The sequence below is a fragment of the Zeus faber genome (genome assembly GCF_960531495.2).
Source record: "Zeus faber genome assembly, chromosome: 19".
NCBI lineage: Eukaryota > Metazoa > Chordata > Actinopteri > Zeiformes > Zeidae > Zeus > Zeus faber.
The window spans coordinates 3,180,841-3,194,965 of NC_137206.1; the positions used below are offsets into that span (position 1 = coordinate 3,180,841).

The window sequence follows — 14,125 nt, forward strand, 5'->3', positions numbered from 1 at the left end:
TGACTGGGGACTTTAACAGGGCCAACCTGAAAAAAGTTCTGCCGAATTTCCACCAACACATCACGTGTGCCACCAGGGGAGACAGAACTCTGGACCATTGTTACACTCCTTACAAGAACGGATACAAGCCCGTCTCGCTTCCTGCTTTCGGGAAATCAGATCACGCCGCGATCTCGCTGCTTCCTGTTTACAGGCCTCTGATCGCGCGGGATCTGGTGATGACGAGGGAAGTGAAGCGGTGGACGGACCAATCAGAGGCTGCGCTTCAGGACGCTCTGACTGACGTAGACTGGGACATGTTCAAATCGAGTTCAAGTGACGTCAGCGAGTTTACGGAGGTTGTAGTGAGTTTTGTGGCTACGCTAGCGGATGAAATCGTTCCCACGGTGAAAGTTCGGATATTTCCAAACCAGAAACCATGGGTTGATAAATCCATCCGCTGCGCTCTGAATGCGCGCACGGCCGCTTACAACGACGGACTTGTATCTGGTAACATGGACAACTACAAAGCGGCGTCGTACAATCTGCGGAGGGCGGTGAGGGACGCCAAACGGACACACAGAGACACCGTGGAGCTGCAGATGGAGCGGGGGGACACAAGACGCTTGTGGGAGGGGCTGCGAACAATAACTAACTACAAGAGCAGCTCCTCCCCAGCCACGAGTGTGGACGCCTCCCTGGCCAACCAACTGAACTCCTTTTATGCGCGGTTCGAGTCTGGCAGCAGCACCGCTAGCTCGCCGGCTAATTGGAGCTACACCGCTGGGGACGAGCGCGCACTCTCAGTGTCCGTGCACGAGGTCAGGAGGGCTTTGATGCGGGTGAACACCAGGAAAGCTGCGGGTCCAGATGGCATATCTGGACGAGTACTGAAGACCTGTGCTAACCAGCTAGCTCCGGTGTTCACCACAATATTCAACATCTCCCTGGCTGAATCAGTGGTCCCATCCTGTTTCAAGAGGTCCACCGTCGTTCCTGTCCCGAAGATCGCCTCTCCAACCTGCCTGAATGACTACCGTCCGGTGGCCCTCACCTCGGTGGTCATGAAGTGTTTCGAGAGGCTGATTAAGGATTACATCTGCGCCTCCCTCCCCCGCACCTTGGACCCGTTGAGGTTCGCGTACCGGCAGAACAGATCCACGGATGACGCGGTCTCCCAGGTACTGCACACCACGCTCACGCACAGAAGGGGGCCTATGTGAGAATGCTGTTCATTGATTATAGTTCAGCTTTCAACACCATAGTTCCCACCAGACTGGCTGTCAAGTTGTTGGAGCTAGGATTGAATGCTCCGCTGTGCACCTGGATCCTGGACTTCCTCACAGGCCGCCCCCAGGTGGTCAAGGTGGGGAAGTACATGTCAAGCTCCCTCACCCTGAATACAGGATCCCCCCAGGGCTGCGTCCTCAGCCCCCTACTGTACTCCCTGTACACACATGACTGTGTGGCCAGGTCCAGCTCCAACACCATCATCAAGTTTGCTGACGACACCGTGGTCGTGGGCCTGATCACCGACTGCGATGAGAAGGCCTACCGCGAGGAGGTGGCTGACCTGTCACTCTGGTGCCAGGACAACAGCCTCCACCTGAACGTCAGCAAAACCAAGGAGCTGATTGTGGACTTTAGGCGTGGATCACAATCGAGGACGCACGCGCCCTTGTGGATTAATGGGACTTCTGTCGATAGGGTGAGCAGCTTCAGATATCTGGGAGTCCACATCACAGAGGACTTAACATGGACTGTTCATACAGACACTCTGGTGAGAAAGGCGAGGCAGCGTCTCTACCACCTCATGCAGCTGAGGAAATTCCGGGTCTCGGTGAGGATCCTCAAGTCCTTCTACTCTGGAGCAGTGGAGAGCATCCTGACAGGCAACATCACTGCCTGGTTTGGGAACTGTACTGCCCAGGACAGGCGGGCCCTGCAGAGGGTGGTGCGTTCAGCTGAACGTACCACTGGAACTACCCTCCCCCCCTTGCAGGAGTTATACACCAGGAGGTGTAGTAGCAGAGCCCGTAGGATCATGAAGGATCCTCATCACCCCAACAACGGACTGTTTCAGCTGCTGCGTCAGGCAAGCGCCTCCGCAGTCACACAGCGAGAACAGAGAGACTGAGACGGAGTTTCTTCCCTCAAGCCATCAGAACTGTCAACGCTGACCTCACCAGGGGTCCTAACTGAGCCATGCACTAGGCTCCACTACCTACTGTACTGTATGTAGCATACTGTACCGCATACTGTATCACTGTTCAGGGTTGTTCGTGATGCCGTATTGCTGCGCCGTACTGTTGTATACTGTGCTGTATTATCCCAAACACTACCTCACACTATTCACATTCACATGCCACTTTAATTCACATGCCACTTTAAATGCACATATCTGTATATACATAGCCATATTCCTTCAACCTATTCCATTTTATTTCAATTAATTTTTTATTGTATTTTATTCTATATATTTTTTATCTTATTCTATAAGTATTCCACTTACTGTATTACGTTTTAGGAGTCAGTTAGTCGGTCTATTAGAAAGGAATTTTCTACTTTTTATTTTATTTTATTTTTGTACTTTTTCCTAGGACTTATTGTGTGCTATCACCGGTTGCATTACATTTCACTGCATATATGTATGGAAGTATGTATATGTATGTGACAAATAAAAATCTTGAATCTTGAAATCTTGAATCTCCTGAGTGTGTGTGGGGATGGGGGTTTTACCTGTAATTCGATTGACCAACCAACGAGCAACCGGTGTGCAGCCACCCTGATCCTGGGCCCCAATTACCTAGAAGCAGGACAGGTGTGGCTGCTCAAACCACACTATCCCTGCACCATAATGCCGTTGTTTGTTTGAGTTGCTGTCTCCTGTACTGTTTGATTCCCAATCATACTGTTACCATGACACGCCCCTTTTACGATGTGTTCATGACGTGGTTCGTGAAGCACCAGAAAAAAATGGCCTGTCAATCGCCTATTTTTAACAAACCCACGTCAACCTGCTAATTTTGGTGTGAAAACGTCATGAGTTATCAAACACTCCAGCGGTACTGTCTGACATCACTTCCGACAGATTCATTTTAATACTACTGTGAAAGCTGTGATTATACACCGTCATAAGCTGCTGTAAAATATCTATGTAGCGCCGGGTGTTTAATGTGGTAAAATATTTGCACAGTCTCCCTTTCCACATTCCATTATATTGGATTAGATTCAATTAGTCTTTGCACGGAGTACAAGTACTGAAGCAATTTTACCATCCTAGTAACTGACGTATCTAGGAGCAGTGGGCACCATATAGCGGTGCCCCGGGAGCAGTTAGGAGATGAAGTCTCTTACTCAAGGACACATTAGCACACTTCCATGAGGGGCCGGGGATCAAAACGGCAATCTTCCTATTACTAGACAACCCCTATCTCACTCCTGAGCCACTGCCCCCCTAAATCTCTCTACAACTCTCTCTACTCTCTTAAACTTTTCTCCTGCTTCATCCTCCACTTCTTTCTGTAACTTGTCTACCCCTGTGAACAATCTGGGTGGTTAGGATCGTAGGATGCCTTCCTTAACAAATGCTTGAGTAGACATGATGCAAAATGACACGCTCACCTCTTATACAAGCGTTTATATAGTTTTATTGATAATTTTTTTAAGGTGCAAAAATGAGCATAAAATATATAATTATAACATGTCATTGATTTGTATCAACATCATGACCACGCATTTTTCAATAACAATAGCAAGCAATACAGATAATATGTGTTGGAGCGTGGGTCTGAGGGCTGCTGTGCTGGCGGGTGAAGGTGTGGCTGGACTTGGCTGTTGTGGGGCCTGGCCGCTGGGCTGCTGGATGGTCCCGGCGGTGGATGGTGGGCGGAGGAGCTAGCTGCAGGCAGTTACCCGTGGCGGCTGCTGCGGGTTGCTTCTCCCCCGGTCATCCAGCGAACCCCCTGGGTGCTGCTGCTGCCAGTCTAGATAGGGTTGGTGCTGGGGCTGCCCGTTGACCTGCTCCAGGGTGTCTGCGGACGGCCCCTCTGTGTCTCTTCCCCGTGCCAGAGAGTCCCTGTTCAGGTGCCAGTGTGGCATTTTTGCAGACTACGCGTCACCCAAATGGCGTCTTCAGGGACCTCCAGCACAGAGACACAGAAGACGGTGTTGTAGACACCAGTTTATTGTAGAGAGGGCTAGTTGTAATTAGCCCAGGGGCAGATAGAGATATGTCATGACACAGGCTCCTCTCCTGAGTGAGTGTGGGGATGGGTGTTTTACCTGCTGCTTGTTAGACCAACCAATGAGCAACAGGTATGCAGCCACTCTAATCCGAGATCCACCAATTACCTACATCCATGTCAGGTGTGGCCGCTCAAACCAAACCATCCCCACACCACATCATGCCTGTGTTTTTATTTTAGATCTAATTATTTTTGTTTGTGTCTTACTTGTATGAAACAACATTTTTAAACGCAACTGAGTGAAGGGACTGGGGGGACTGTCCGTCCAGTGTGTCCCCACTGTGCCATGCAGTTTCACGCATGGCTCTTTGTTGTTTCTGTTGCTTTGGGATTTAATTAAGTATTTACACAAAAATGAAGGTTTTGTATAAATACTTAACTTGTAAATAATTAATCCTGCACATCTCTAATGGGGAGACCACATTAGCAGCATTACATTACATTCTATTGCGCGCACCACCCCAGCGATCACCAATTTTGTACGATCGCCCAAGACTAGTGGGTCAGACTGAAATGGTGAATACTCAAAACAATCACTTTCCTGCTTCAACTCATTGTTGTTTTTAGCGTTCTATCCGCTTCTCCCTGGCCACTTCTCGCAAGCTTGTAATGTCCTACAATTTGGGGCTACTGTTGGACTTTCTGTTAGGTCATCACATGGTTCAGGTGGGGGTGGGGGCATTTTTAAACATCACATGGTCATTAAGAAACCATGTGTTCACATCAAAGGGGTTCTTAATGAGGTCATCATGTGGGGTGGTTAGGGTTAGGTCATCACGTGTCATGTGGGTTATTTTGTAAACAACACGTGGGGTCATTACAAGACCACATGTTTCACTTCAAAGACATCAACGACATCAAAGAGATCATTGTTTGCTTCAATCACAACCGCTTAACTCAGTCATCACATAGGTTTGAGGATATCTGTAAACAACACTAGGGTCATCAAGAAACCACATGGTCCACTTCAAAGGAACATCAATGAGATCAAAGGAATCAAAGACCCCATTGTTCACTTTAATACCACCTCTCAACCAGGTCAGGACAACAAAGGCACCCTTTGTTCATTTCAAAGGCTTCACAAAGAGAACAAAGACACCCCTTGTTTAATTCAAAGGAAAGCTGCACCAGACCCAGTCACATGGTCATAGGTCAAACTCCTAAAACTGTCCCTTTTTTTTGACAAGAGGCGCTTCCCTATTCTTTCTCTGTGGTCTCTTAAAGGGTTCAACAAAAAACTCCTACTATCTAGAAATCAACATACAAAGAGGAAGTGGGGACATCCCCTCTGGAGTCGAGCTAAATTATCTAAGGACTGGTGAATGATTGGTCAAATGGTTCCTTAACTGAAAATAGAATGCCCATAAGGGGTCGTAAAGCAAACTCTGATAACACTTGATAGTAACACTTCCAGTGACCCCCTCTGATCATACCCCGATCTCTTTGACAATCTGGTTCCATACCAACACAACAGTATTCAAAAGATCAAAGATTTTCTTTTAAGCAAAATATACCGTCATAGTCAGTAATTTTCCACCACAACGGTAACACACTTTGGTGTGGAGGTGGTGTGGTTTAAGCAGCCACACCTGTCTTGGGTCGAGGTAATTGGGCCCAGGATCAGAGTGGCTGTACAGCTGTTGCTCATCAAAGCAATCAACCAACAACAGGTAAAACACACATCTCCCAACACACATGCAGGGAGAGCCTCTGTCATGACATGTGTCCAACTGCTCCAGGCTTGTTGCATCTTGCCACTCTCTACAATACTGGTGTGTTGGCAACATCTCTGCCTGTGTCTATGTCGGAGGGCCCTGAAAACACCACTCGGGCTTGTGTGGCAGGCGGAACTGCCACACACGCCTATTTGTCAGCAGGCTCCTTGATGTTGAATGTGGTGTTTTGTGAAAACTGTGATGGATGGCACATGAATGTCCTTGTGGGTGTGAGGCAGCTAGGATCTCAAAATCAGCAGCTTCAATCTCAAACTACCTGGGGGCCGCTGGCCAGGCTCCACCCTTTTGCAGCATTAAAATTGCCAAATCTATACCCCCTGAGTTAGTGGTCCACAGAACCAATTTCTCTTCTTCTCTGTGTCTGAACAGGACAATCAGGCTGTTTGGGGCTGTGACGTACCGCAATGTAATCTTTATCATGCCCCACAGGGAGCTTCATAGTGATGAATGGATAATCTCAACTCCAGTGACTTGAAGATTCAATTTGCACTTGCACTATTTGTTCTGCAACTTTTTCCACAAGCCTCACCTTGATGTGACTTATATGCCCTTATTTGGAGTTCCACCTTCCTTGGCGGTGACGTTTATGTCCTTATTTGGAGTTCCACCTCCCCTGGCTCACCGGCTCTCTTGAAACGTCCAATGCTCCAGGTAAATTTATTTGCTTACTGGCTTTGGAAAATTACCTTTTATCCTCATTTCCATCATTTTGTCCCACATTTGCTGCACATTAAGCCGTTTCGTTTACAGCGCCTATTCCTAAATTGCATAATGATACATCTCTTAAAACCAGACACATAATCATAAAAAACCATGAGGAAATCTTTGTTAATCTTTGTATTTTATTCTGTTTAATATTATGAAAACATAAAGTAAAATTGCCTATTATGCCAATAATAAATCATTGTGATTTTGAAATTAATTTGCAAGGCCAGATTTAACAGTTATTACAAACATATTGCATGTTGGGCTCGAACCAGGTGCGCTGGTTCGAGCCCCCTGCTCCAAATGGCTGCCTTCCACACTGACATGTCCTGTGGCGATGGCAACTTTTCTGGTAGAGCTACGCAGCTCTGCTATGAAAAGGTCTGAGTGGGTGGTGTGGGTGGTGTTCGGGTGTAGATGCCCAGCCAACTGGTCACAGTTTTCACGGCAGAGACCAGTGAGTTGCGGTATGCATGGTGGAAAGAATCGTATCGTCATTCCTCCTGCACACACCCAATGTTCTGTGGGGTTTGGCTTATGACCGACTCATGAACTCCATATACATCCCCTTTAATGGACACCCCTAAAATTATTCTGACAGTATATACCAGTGTTTCTCAAATGGGGGTTCTCGTAGCCCTAGGAGTACTTTAGTGTACTGCAGGGGGTATTCAAAAAAAAAATGTTAAAAAATATTAGTTCGATATAGTGTTAAAAAAAAAACATACGATGCACATACAATACATCATTTAATTTTCTTTTTTTTTTTCCGAAATGCCGGTGGAGGGGGTGCGGAGCTGAAAGACAGATCTCAGAGGGGGTCCACTACTAAAAAATGTTTGAGAACCTCAGGTCTGTACTGTAGATGCCATTTGACATTTGAGACAGAATTCATAGAAGCCATCAGTGGTTTCATTTTATTTATTGTGATAAACTGTTCGAGTTGTTTCATCAGATTCTCTTTTTCCAAACCAGATCAACCCCCTTGATCGAGGAATTTGATGATTTGAACTTAGTTTTATCGCTAGGAAAGCTTCACAGTGACTTATGGTGATATCAGCTCCAAAGATTAGACGGAAATGTTGTTTACAAAAATTTATTCATACAAATTTTACAACACTTTTTTTTTAACATTTATTTACTTGACCCCTGAGGATCTCCATTTCTAATAGCACTGTCTACGATTAATTTTTCTACACAATAAATATATAGTTAGATGGATGGATAGATATCGATTTTGAAGAGGATCTTCACGTTTGGTAAGGCTACTGGCGCTTTTAATATGACACACGTAATGTTGCACGGACAGTGAGAAATGATTCGTTTTTCACAAAAGCCTAACCCTAGTCTCCCAAAAGATAAGAAATGAAAACACAAACGACAAAGTAAAGAACCACAAGCGAGGAACACTCGAGGCGCCGGTCTGACGCCGCTAAACGTCCGATCGTCCGGTTTATTTTTTTCTTTCGTTTTTTTAAATGCAAAAAGCCCCCCCCCCCAGAGACAAGGGTGCGGGGGCGGGGTGTAAGCGGATGGTTTGCAGCATTGCAGGGCCACTAAAGAGCCATCCATGACGGGTGGCGGTTTTAAAGTCGAAGCAAGGCACCACAGCCACGAGTTGCCTTCCTGCGTCACAAGGCCTGGAGGGGAATGCAGAGTTAAAGAAAGGTTGATTTCACACACGGGACTTGGAACCAGCAGCCAGCCACACGCTGGCAGAACGTGACCCCCGGCAGCTCCACTCGACGAGGATCTACATCCTCGGGTGGGGGGGGGGTGCGGGGGTGGATGCGGGGTGGCTACCCGGAGGGTGCATGTGCAACCTCGTCGCCTACGACTGGGCTCGACGGGGATTCTGGAGTTGGCGCTTCAGCCTGGCGAGGGTGCTTGAGACCCGCATGCGCTTCCTAACAATTCGGGGGGCTTGAATCAAGGCCTTTCCGTCTCGCCCTCCTCTGTTTGCCCCCCGTCTGTCTTTCACTTTGCTGTCTCTCTCGTCCCGCCTGCCGTCCCTCCGCGCTCCGCCTCGCCGCTCGTTCTAATGCCGGAGGCTTTCGCGGGGCCGCGTCTCGGGGACTTTGGAGACTTTATCCAATCACAGCTCTTGTTCCTACACAACACTGTGTCGGCGTCTTACAAAGTGTTTTTCGCGGAGTTTGAGCGCGAGATGCAACAACAGGTAAAAGCAGAACAACAGACTGAGATTCTTGCCAACAGTTAAGTACATTCGTCAGACCTTCCCTCGATGGAGGACAAGGGTTTTTTTTTTTTTTTTTTTTTTCTTCTTGTGCAGCGACGTCGAGGAAGAGAACATCCAACAGGAGGAGGAAGAGGAGGAGGAGGATGAGTAGGAGGAGGCGCGCGGGAACGTTTGCAGTGATCACAAAACAAGCGAAGAGCCGCGTCGTCGCAGGAGTCTGCACGGATGCTGAAGCTAGTGCAAGTACTTTAATCATGCGATGCACTGGATATCGGTTCACATGGACAGAGAGGGAAGGACAACAGATCAAAAGGGTTTTTTCGACACGGGGGTCGTGGAACGGCGCCGGTCGTCTCTGGTGGAGAACAGGTCCGGGGGCGGGGGGAGAAGGGGGCGGCGGCCATGCCACATGTAACGCTTGGCTTTGATTCGCCGGCGATACTTGTGACATGGGAGCAGAGGCGGCGGAAAAACCCAAAGCTGCGTTCCGGGGGTTTTCAGGGACACCCCCCCCCCCCCCCCCCCCCCGCCCCACACAGAAGTAACTTTTTAGGAACACAACATTTGAAGGCCTGAGCTCACTTTGCAAACACCACAGAAAAAGGGAAAAGAAATAGAAGGTCAAGAGAAAAACCTCAAAAGTACTCGTCTGCTCGTCCTCCCAGTTTGGGGAGTTTGGATGCCATTGATATCCTTTAAGGGGATGCTCCAGTTTTTGTTTTTTTTTGGGGGGGGGGGGGGGGTATTTGCTTTCAGGTCCAGAAAGTAAAAGATGAGCTGCATTTAAAACAATCTCGTTGATACGTTTTTATTCCAACTCGTCATTAAGACGCTTCAAGGGGTATTTCCCGAATTTTACTGGAGCCAGGCTCGTTGATCGCCTTGCACTGAGCTAACACAGTTAGCATGCAGGACTGGAGTACCCCTTTAAGGAAAGGGTTTACCGGTGTATCGTTAAGTGTTTAAAGCCAGAACGGGTGGATTTAATTGAATCTACATCCATGAACATGATATGTATAACACACCAGTCAAAGATTCCAGATTGAGCCGCACTGCGTTCCGTGCACGGCGGAGCGCACGGGAGGCAGTGAAGGATAATACAGACGTCCAAACTCTGCAGAGACTCGAGCACAATTGAGATGGAGTAGATCGGGGGTGCGAGTGAAATCACAGGGTTGAGGGGTCGAGGTGATTAGAAAGGAGAGGGGCCCGAGGCCCTCGGGGCGCGGCCTCGGGGAAGGGCCTTGAACTCACCGGAAACTTGGGAGAGAGCTGTTTGAGCCAGTCTCCCAAAATTGCCTCAAACTCATCCCCATCCAGGAGGGCATCAATGTCTATCTCTTGCAGGATTTGGTGAAACCCTATGTCTTCCAGGCTGTTGTGGATAAAGACACCTAAACGCTTAATTTCACTTCCCCAAAAAGCATCATTCAATGTACTGATTGTCTTTTAAACTAGTTTATTTTCCTCAAAATTAAATCTGTTGGCTAGATGTTTAAAAGACATGGGTTTTGGAGCATATGATCATGTTAACAATTTCCCCTCCGAATAATTCTAGACTAAGAGTAATAAATTAGTACATAAATATAGAATATATCTATAATGAACAATTAAATGGTCCACAAAGTATATATGTGCATTCTGAAGTGCTGAAGTAAAAAAAAAAAAAAAAAAAAAAAACAATATATTATCAAAATATTCATTTTAATGGCTTACACCATACATAAATACATGTTAAAGAACACAAAAGCAATCCACTGATTGTTCATTTATCTCAAAATGACTTATTCTGGGCTGTACACGCTGCAGTTTGGTTTAGGGGGAGCTACAAATATGCCATCCGGCGTCCTTTGTTCCTATATCTCTGTCTATACCTTTTCCCCAGGACGGCTGCCAGGTATTTCTTCACCGCCATTTGCTTTCGGTAGCGGCTGTAACTGTCCGTGAAGATGCCGTCCGAGTGCCGCTTGGACAGCGGCTCGGAATCGTCGTCCATCGCGCCGCCCCCGCTGCGAAGGAGACAGGCAGCAGGTTTCACTACGAAGCAGCGAGGGCCACGTCGCACCCGGCGGTGTCACGCTGAAATGTGTGACTTGTCGGATTCTGCGGCGCCGCTTTCCATTAACCCCAGAAATAAGATGCGACCGAGGGGGCTGAAGCTCACCACCGGGAATTTGGAAGGAATCTGAGATACTTCAGCCGTGTACGTCTGTCCGCCCACCCACCGAGCCATCTATCCATCCAACCACCCACCCACTCATCTATCCACCCACCCCTCCACTAATTACATCCATGCATCCACCCGTCCATCGATTCGTCATCCATCCGCTCACCCATCCTTCCAACATTCCCTTCCACACCCATGGTTTGGTACGAACACGACGAGTCGTTCTATTTTGCTTGTACCGCTCTTCTAAAAAGCCTTTTTCCCGAAATTGTAAATCCTCACACAGTCCGACGGGTCACACATGTCGCTGTAACGCCAGAAAGCCCCCTTGGGGTGCGGTGCCTGAGGGTCTCAGCTACAGACAAAATATAGCCACCGTCGCACCGTCTCAAAATTACGAAAGTTAATAAATCATGTTTCAAGGAAAGTGAAATGTATATTCTGTTGGCAACATGCATGAAATGCTTTTCTATAGGAGTTAAATTGTCTTACTCATCACACTAATTACGTTCATGCTTTTCCATGCGAGCCACTGGGACTCTGTCCTATAAATTATTCACACGGAACAGAATTAGCATCTGAGATTCTTCTCTCCGCGCCTCAACAACACAATATCGACAAGAAATTTTCCATGAAAAAAAACCCAGAGGTCCATTTTTGCTGCGGTTGATGACTGGACTCTCTGGGGACGGACGGACAGACAGACAGACGGACGGGGAACGGAGGGTGGATTGTGAGCAGAAAACCAAAAATGCACAAAGACGGACACACACTCAAACCAAAGGGATTCAAACAGAGAGATGTCCTTACCCTACGCGCTTTGCCATCAGAGAATGGAGATATTTCCTTGCTGATAACTGACCCAGCGCTTTCCTGTAGGCCTTATTAAACATGCCGTCTGCATGCCTCTCTGTTCTGGATGATAAAACCACCAAACACCCGGTTAACAACCTCAACTCACCTCACACACACACAACGGCCTGGCTTGGGGTTGGAGACGGGTGGGGTTAACGTCTCCGCCCCTCTGGGGGGTCCAGGGGCATTTATTTTTTATTTTTTCCTTCGTTTGTTTCAAAATGGCTGTTAAACGATCGTCTCGCCTGAATTTTATTTAACTCATTTTCGACCAAAGCGCCATGATCTACATACCCCAACTAGTGCAGGCTATGTTACGTTTGCTTGGTTCCATGCTGCATTCCAGTGGAAGTTGGAAATCAGTAATATTCCAAGTTGATACTTTCAGAGTAGTTTAGTAAGGAGGCGTTTTCAAATAGAAACCAGCCACGGTTAACGGTTGGTGCCGCCGCGTTGCTGTGACGCCGGCTCTGTTATCACAGCAAACTTCGCGAAATTCCGACTTGGAACTCGGGCTCAGATGGCCCCTCCTTCGCTCTACTTTTGAGGATGCAGCACGATTCTATGACGCTGCATTCCGCTGGAGGTCGGAACTCGGTTATTCCGAGTCGACGGCCTCCATTTCCGAGCAAACTCCCGGCCGGGCGATCCGGCTATTCCGACTTATTCCTTCGCATTGGCCCAAGTAGGAGTTCGGATTTTTTCCTGAATTCCGACCTCAAGGGAATGCAGCAGAAGGCGCGGCAAGAAGCTTCTAAGGGTTCGGGCGCGGCCAGGTCCGACGGCGCGGGGGCAGGGCGGTCAAAAAAGGGTGGGCTTGCTCATGGGAGGTGAACCGAGAAAACAGCAACGTGTTATAAAAGTGCGATTGAAAAAAGCCGTTTTCTAACAGTGGATATAATTTCATTCATTTAGACATGCTTCCGGGGGGGAGGGGTTGTATCAGCCGGTTGTGATTATTTGAGGCGTTGCAACTCCCCCGTCCCTCCCGGAATCTTTAAGCCCTCGTACGTGCAGCCCCTTCCAACTAAATCCACTGTTTCCACCATTCCCATATTCTGTTTTTTTTCGGGGATTTTTGCGAAACTGCTCATTGTCAAATTTAGGATAAAACAACACTTAATTATTTACTTAGGAAACTGGCGTTTGCTTATCGTGGTTTATATTTAAAATTTTTTTTTAATTATTTCCACTATAAAAGATTACCAAAAAAAAAAAAGTGTTTTGACAAAACGGCACATTAACGTAAAACATACAAGACGGAGGAACAGAAACATCCGATAATGAGATGTCCGGCGTGACGGGCGTGGCGTGCAGAACATTCACCTTTTCTCTGCAGGGTAGAACAGGCTGTAGACGTCCTCTGGGCTCCCCAAGGAGATGGAGGGGAGGCTCAGGAACGAGTTTCCATCCTCCTCAAAAAGCTCCTTGTCCATTCTGAGCAGAAGACATTTTGACGCCTCTCAGTGATTTATCAGCCTTCATATTATCATGTCTGTGAGTCATTAGAATTGAAAGCCTTTGGTTCCTTGAAATGCGCTGATGGATCAACGTTTGAATATTAAATATACATTAAAACAAATCATATTATTATTTTTATTTTTATTTTTATTTTCATTCTATCAAATTCCATTAAAATCCCATAAAACCAGATATATAAACGGGATCTGAAAATAAAATGACCTAATGCGCTCTTTTGGGAATGTTAAGTGTATTTATGCAGAGATACGAGCAAAATGTGAAGGGCTTAAATAATGAATTCACAAATATTAAAATCACCCATCGTACATTTCCGTTTCTAATTATTTGGCTTTGACGCGCTTCCGATATTTAGGAATCAGAACAAACCTCCCAAAGTCCCTAAACCCATTTCCTTAAATCAATTTGAATGAATAATGAAAGTGAATTAATATATAACTTAATTAGACACCTCACACAATCGCATGATGGGTGTCGCTCTCTTTGTCTGTCTGTCTCTCTCTCTCTCTGTCTGTCTGTCTGTCTGTCTCTCTCTCTCTCTCTGTCTCTCTCTCTCTCTCTGTCTCTCTCTCTCTCTCTCTCTCTCTATGGAATAAAAATATACAATTCAATAAAATCCAAAAAACTGGTGAATGAATGAATTGAAGTAATACGACAAACAGGGGAAACACCTTTTAGGGAGAACCGATTCAATTGAGTTTTAACCTCATTTGATGACACCATCACCAGGCAGGAGAATCTCCTGACAGAAAAGAAA

At 46.9% G+C, this 14,125-nt stretch overlaps 1 protein-coding gene across 2 annotated transcripts in view; it reads right to left on the reverse strand.

Moving 5' to 3' along the window:
- Window positions 1-8,179: 8,179 nt before the first annotated feature.
- adcyap1a (adenylate cyclase activating polypeptide 1a) overlaps window positions 8,180-14,125 on the reverse strand; it is a 6,710-nt gene continuing 764 nt past the window's right edge. The window contains exons 3-7 of one of the 2 annotated variants that reach the window (XM_080020710.1): window positions 13,216-13,326; window positions 11,845-11,949; window positions 10,742-10,876; window positions 10,122-10,242; window positions 8,180-8,307 (exon numbers count right to left, since the gene is read on the reverse strand). In XM_080020710.1, coding sequence (XP_079876836.1) covers window positions 8,299-8,307; window positions 10,122-10,242; window positions 10,742-10,876; window positions 11,845-11,949; window positions 13,216-13,326 — 481 coding nt within the window. In that variant the 3' untranslated portion in view covers window positions 8,180-8,298. The remainder of the gene's footprint in view (window positions 8,308-10,121; window positions 10,243-10,741; window positions 10,877-11,844; window positions 11,950-13,215; window positions 13,327-14,125) is intronic. The other variant, XM_080020711.1, reaches the window with a different exon arrangement.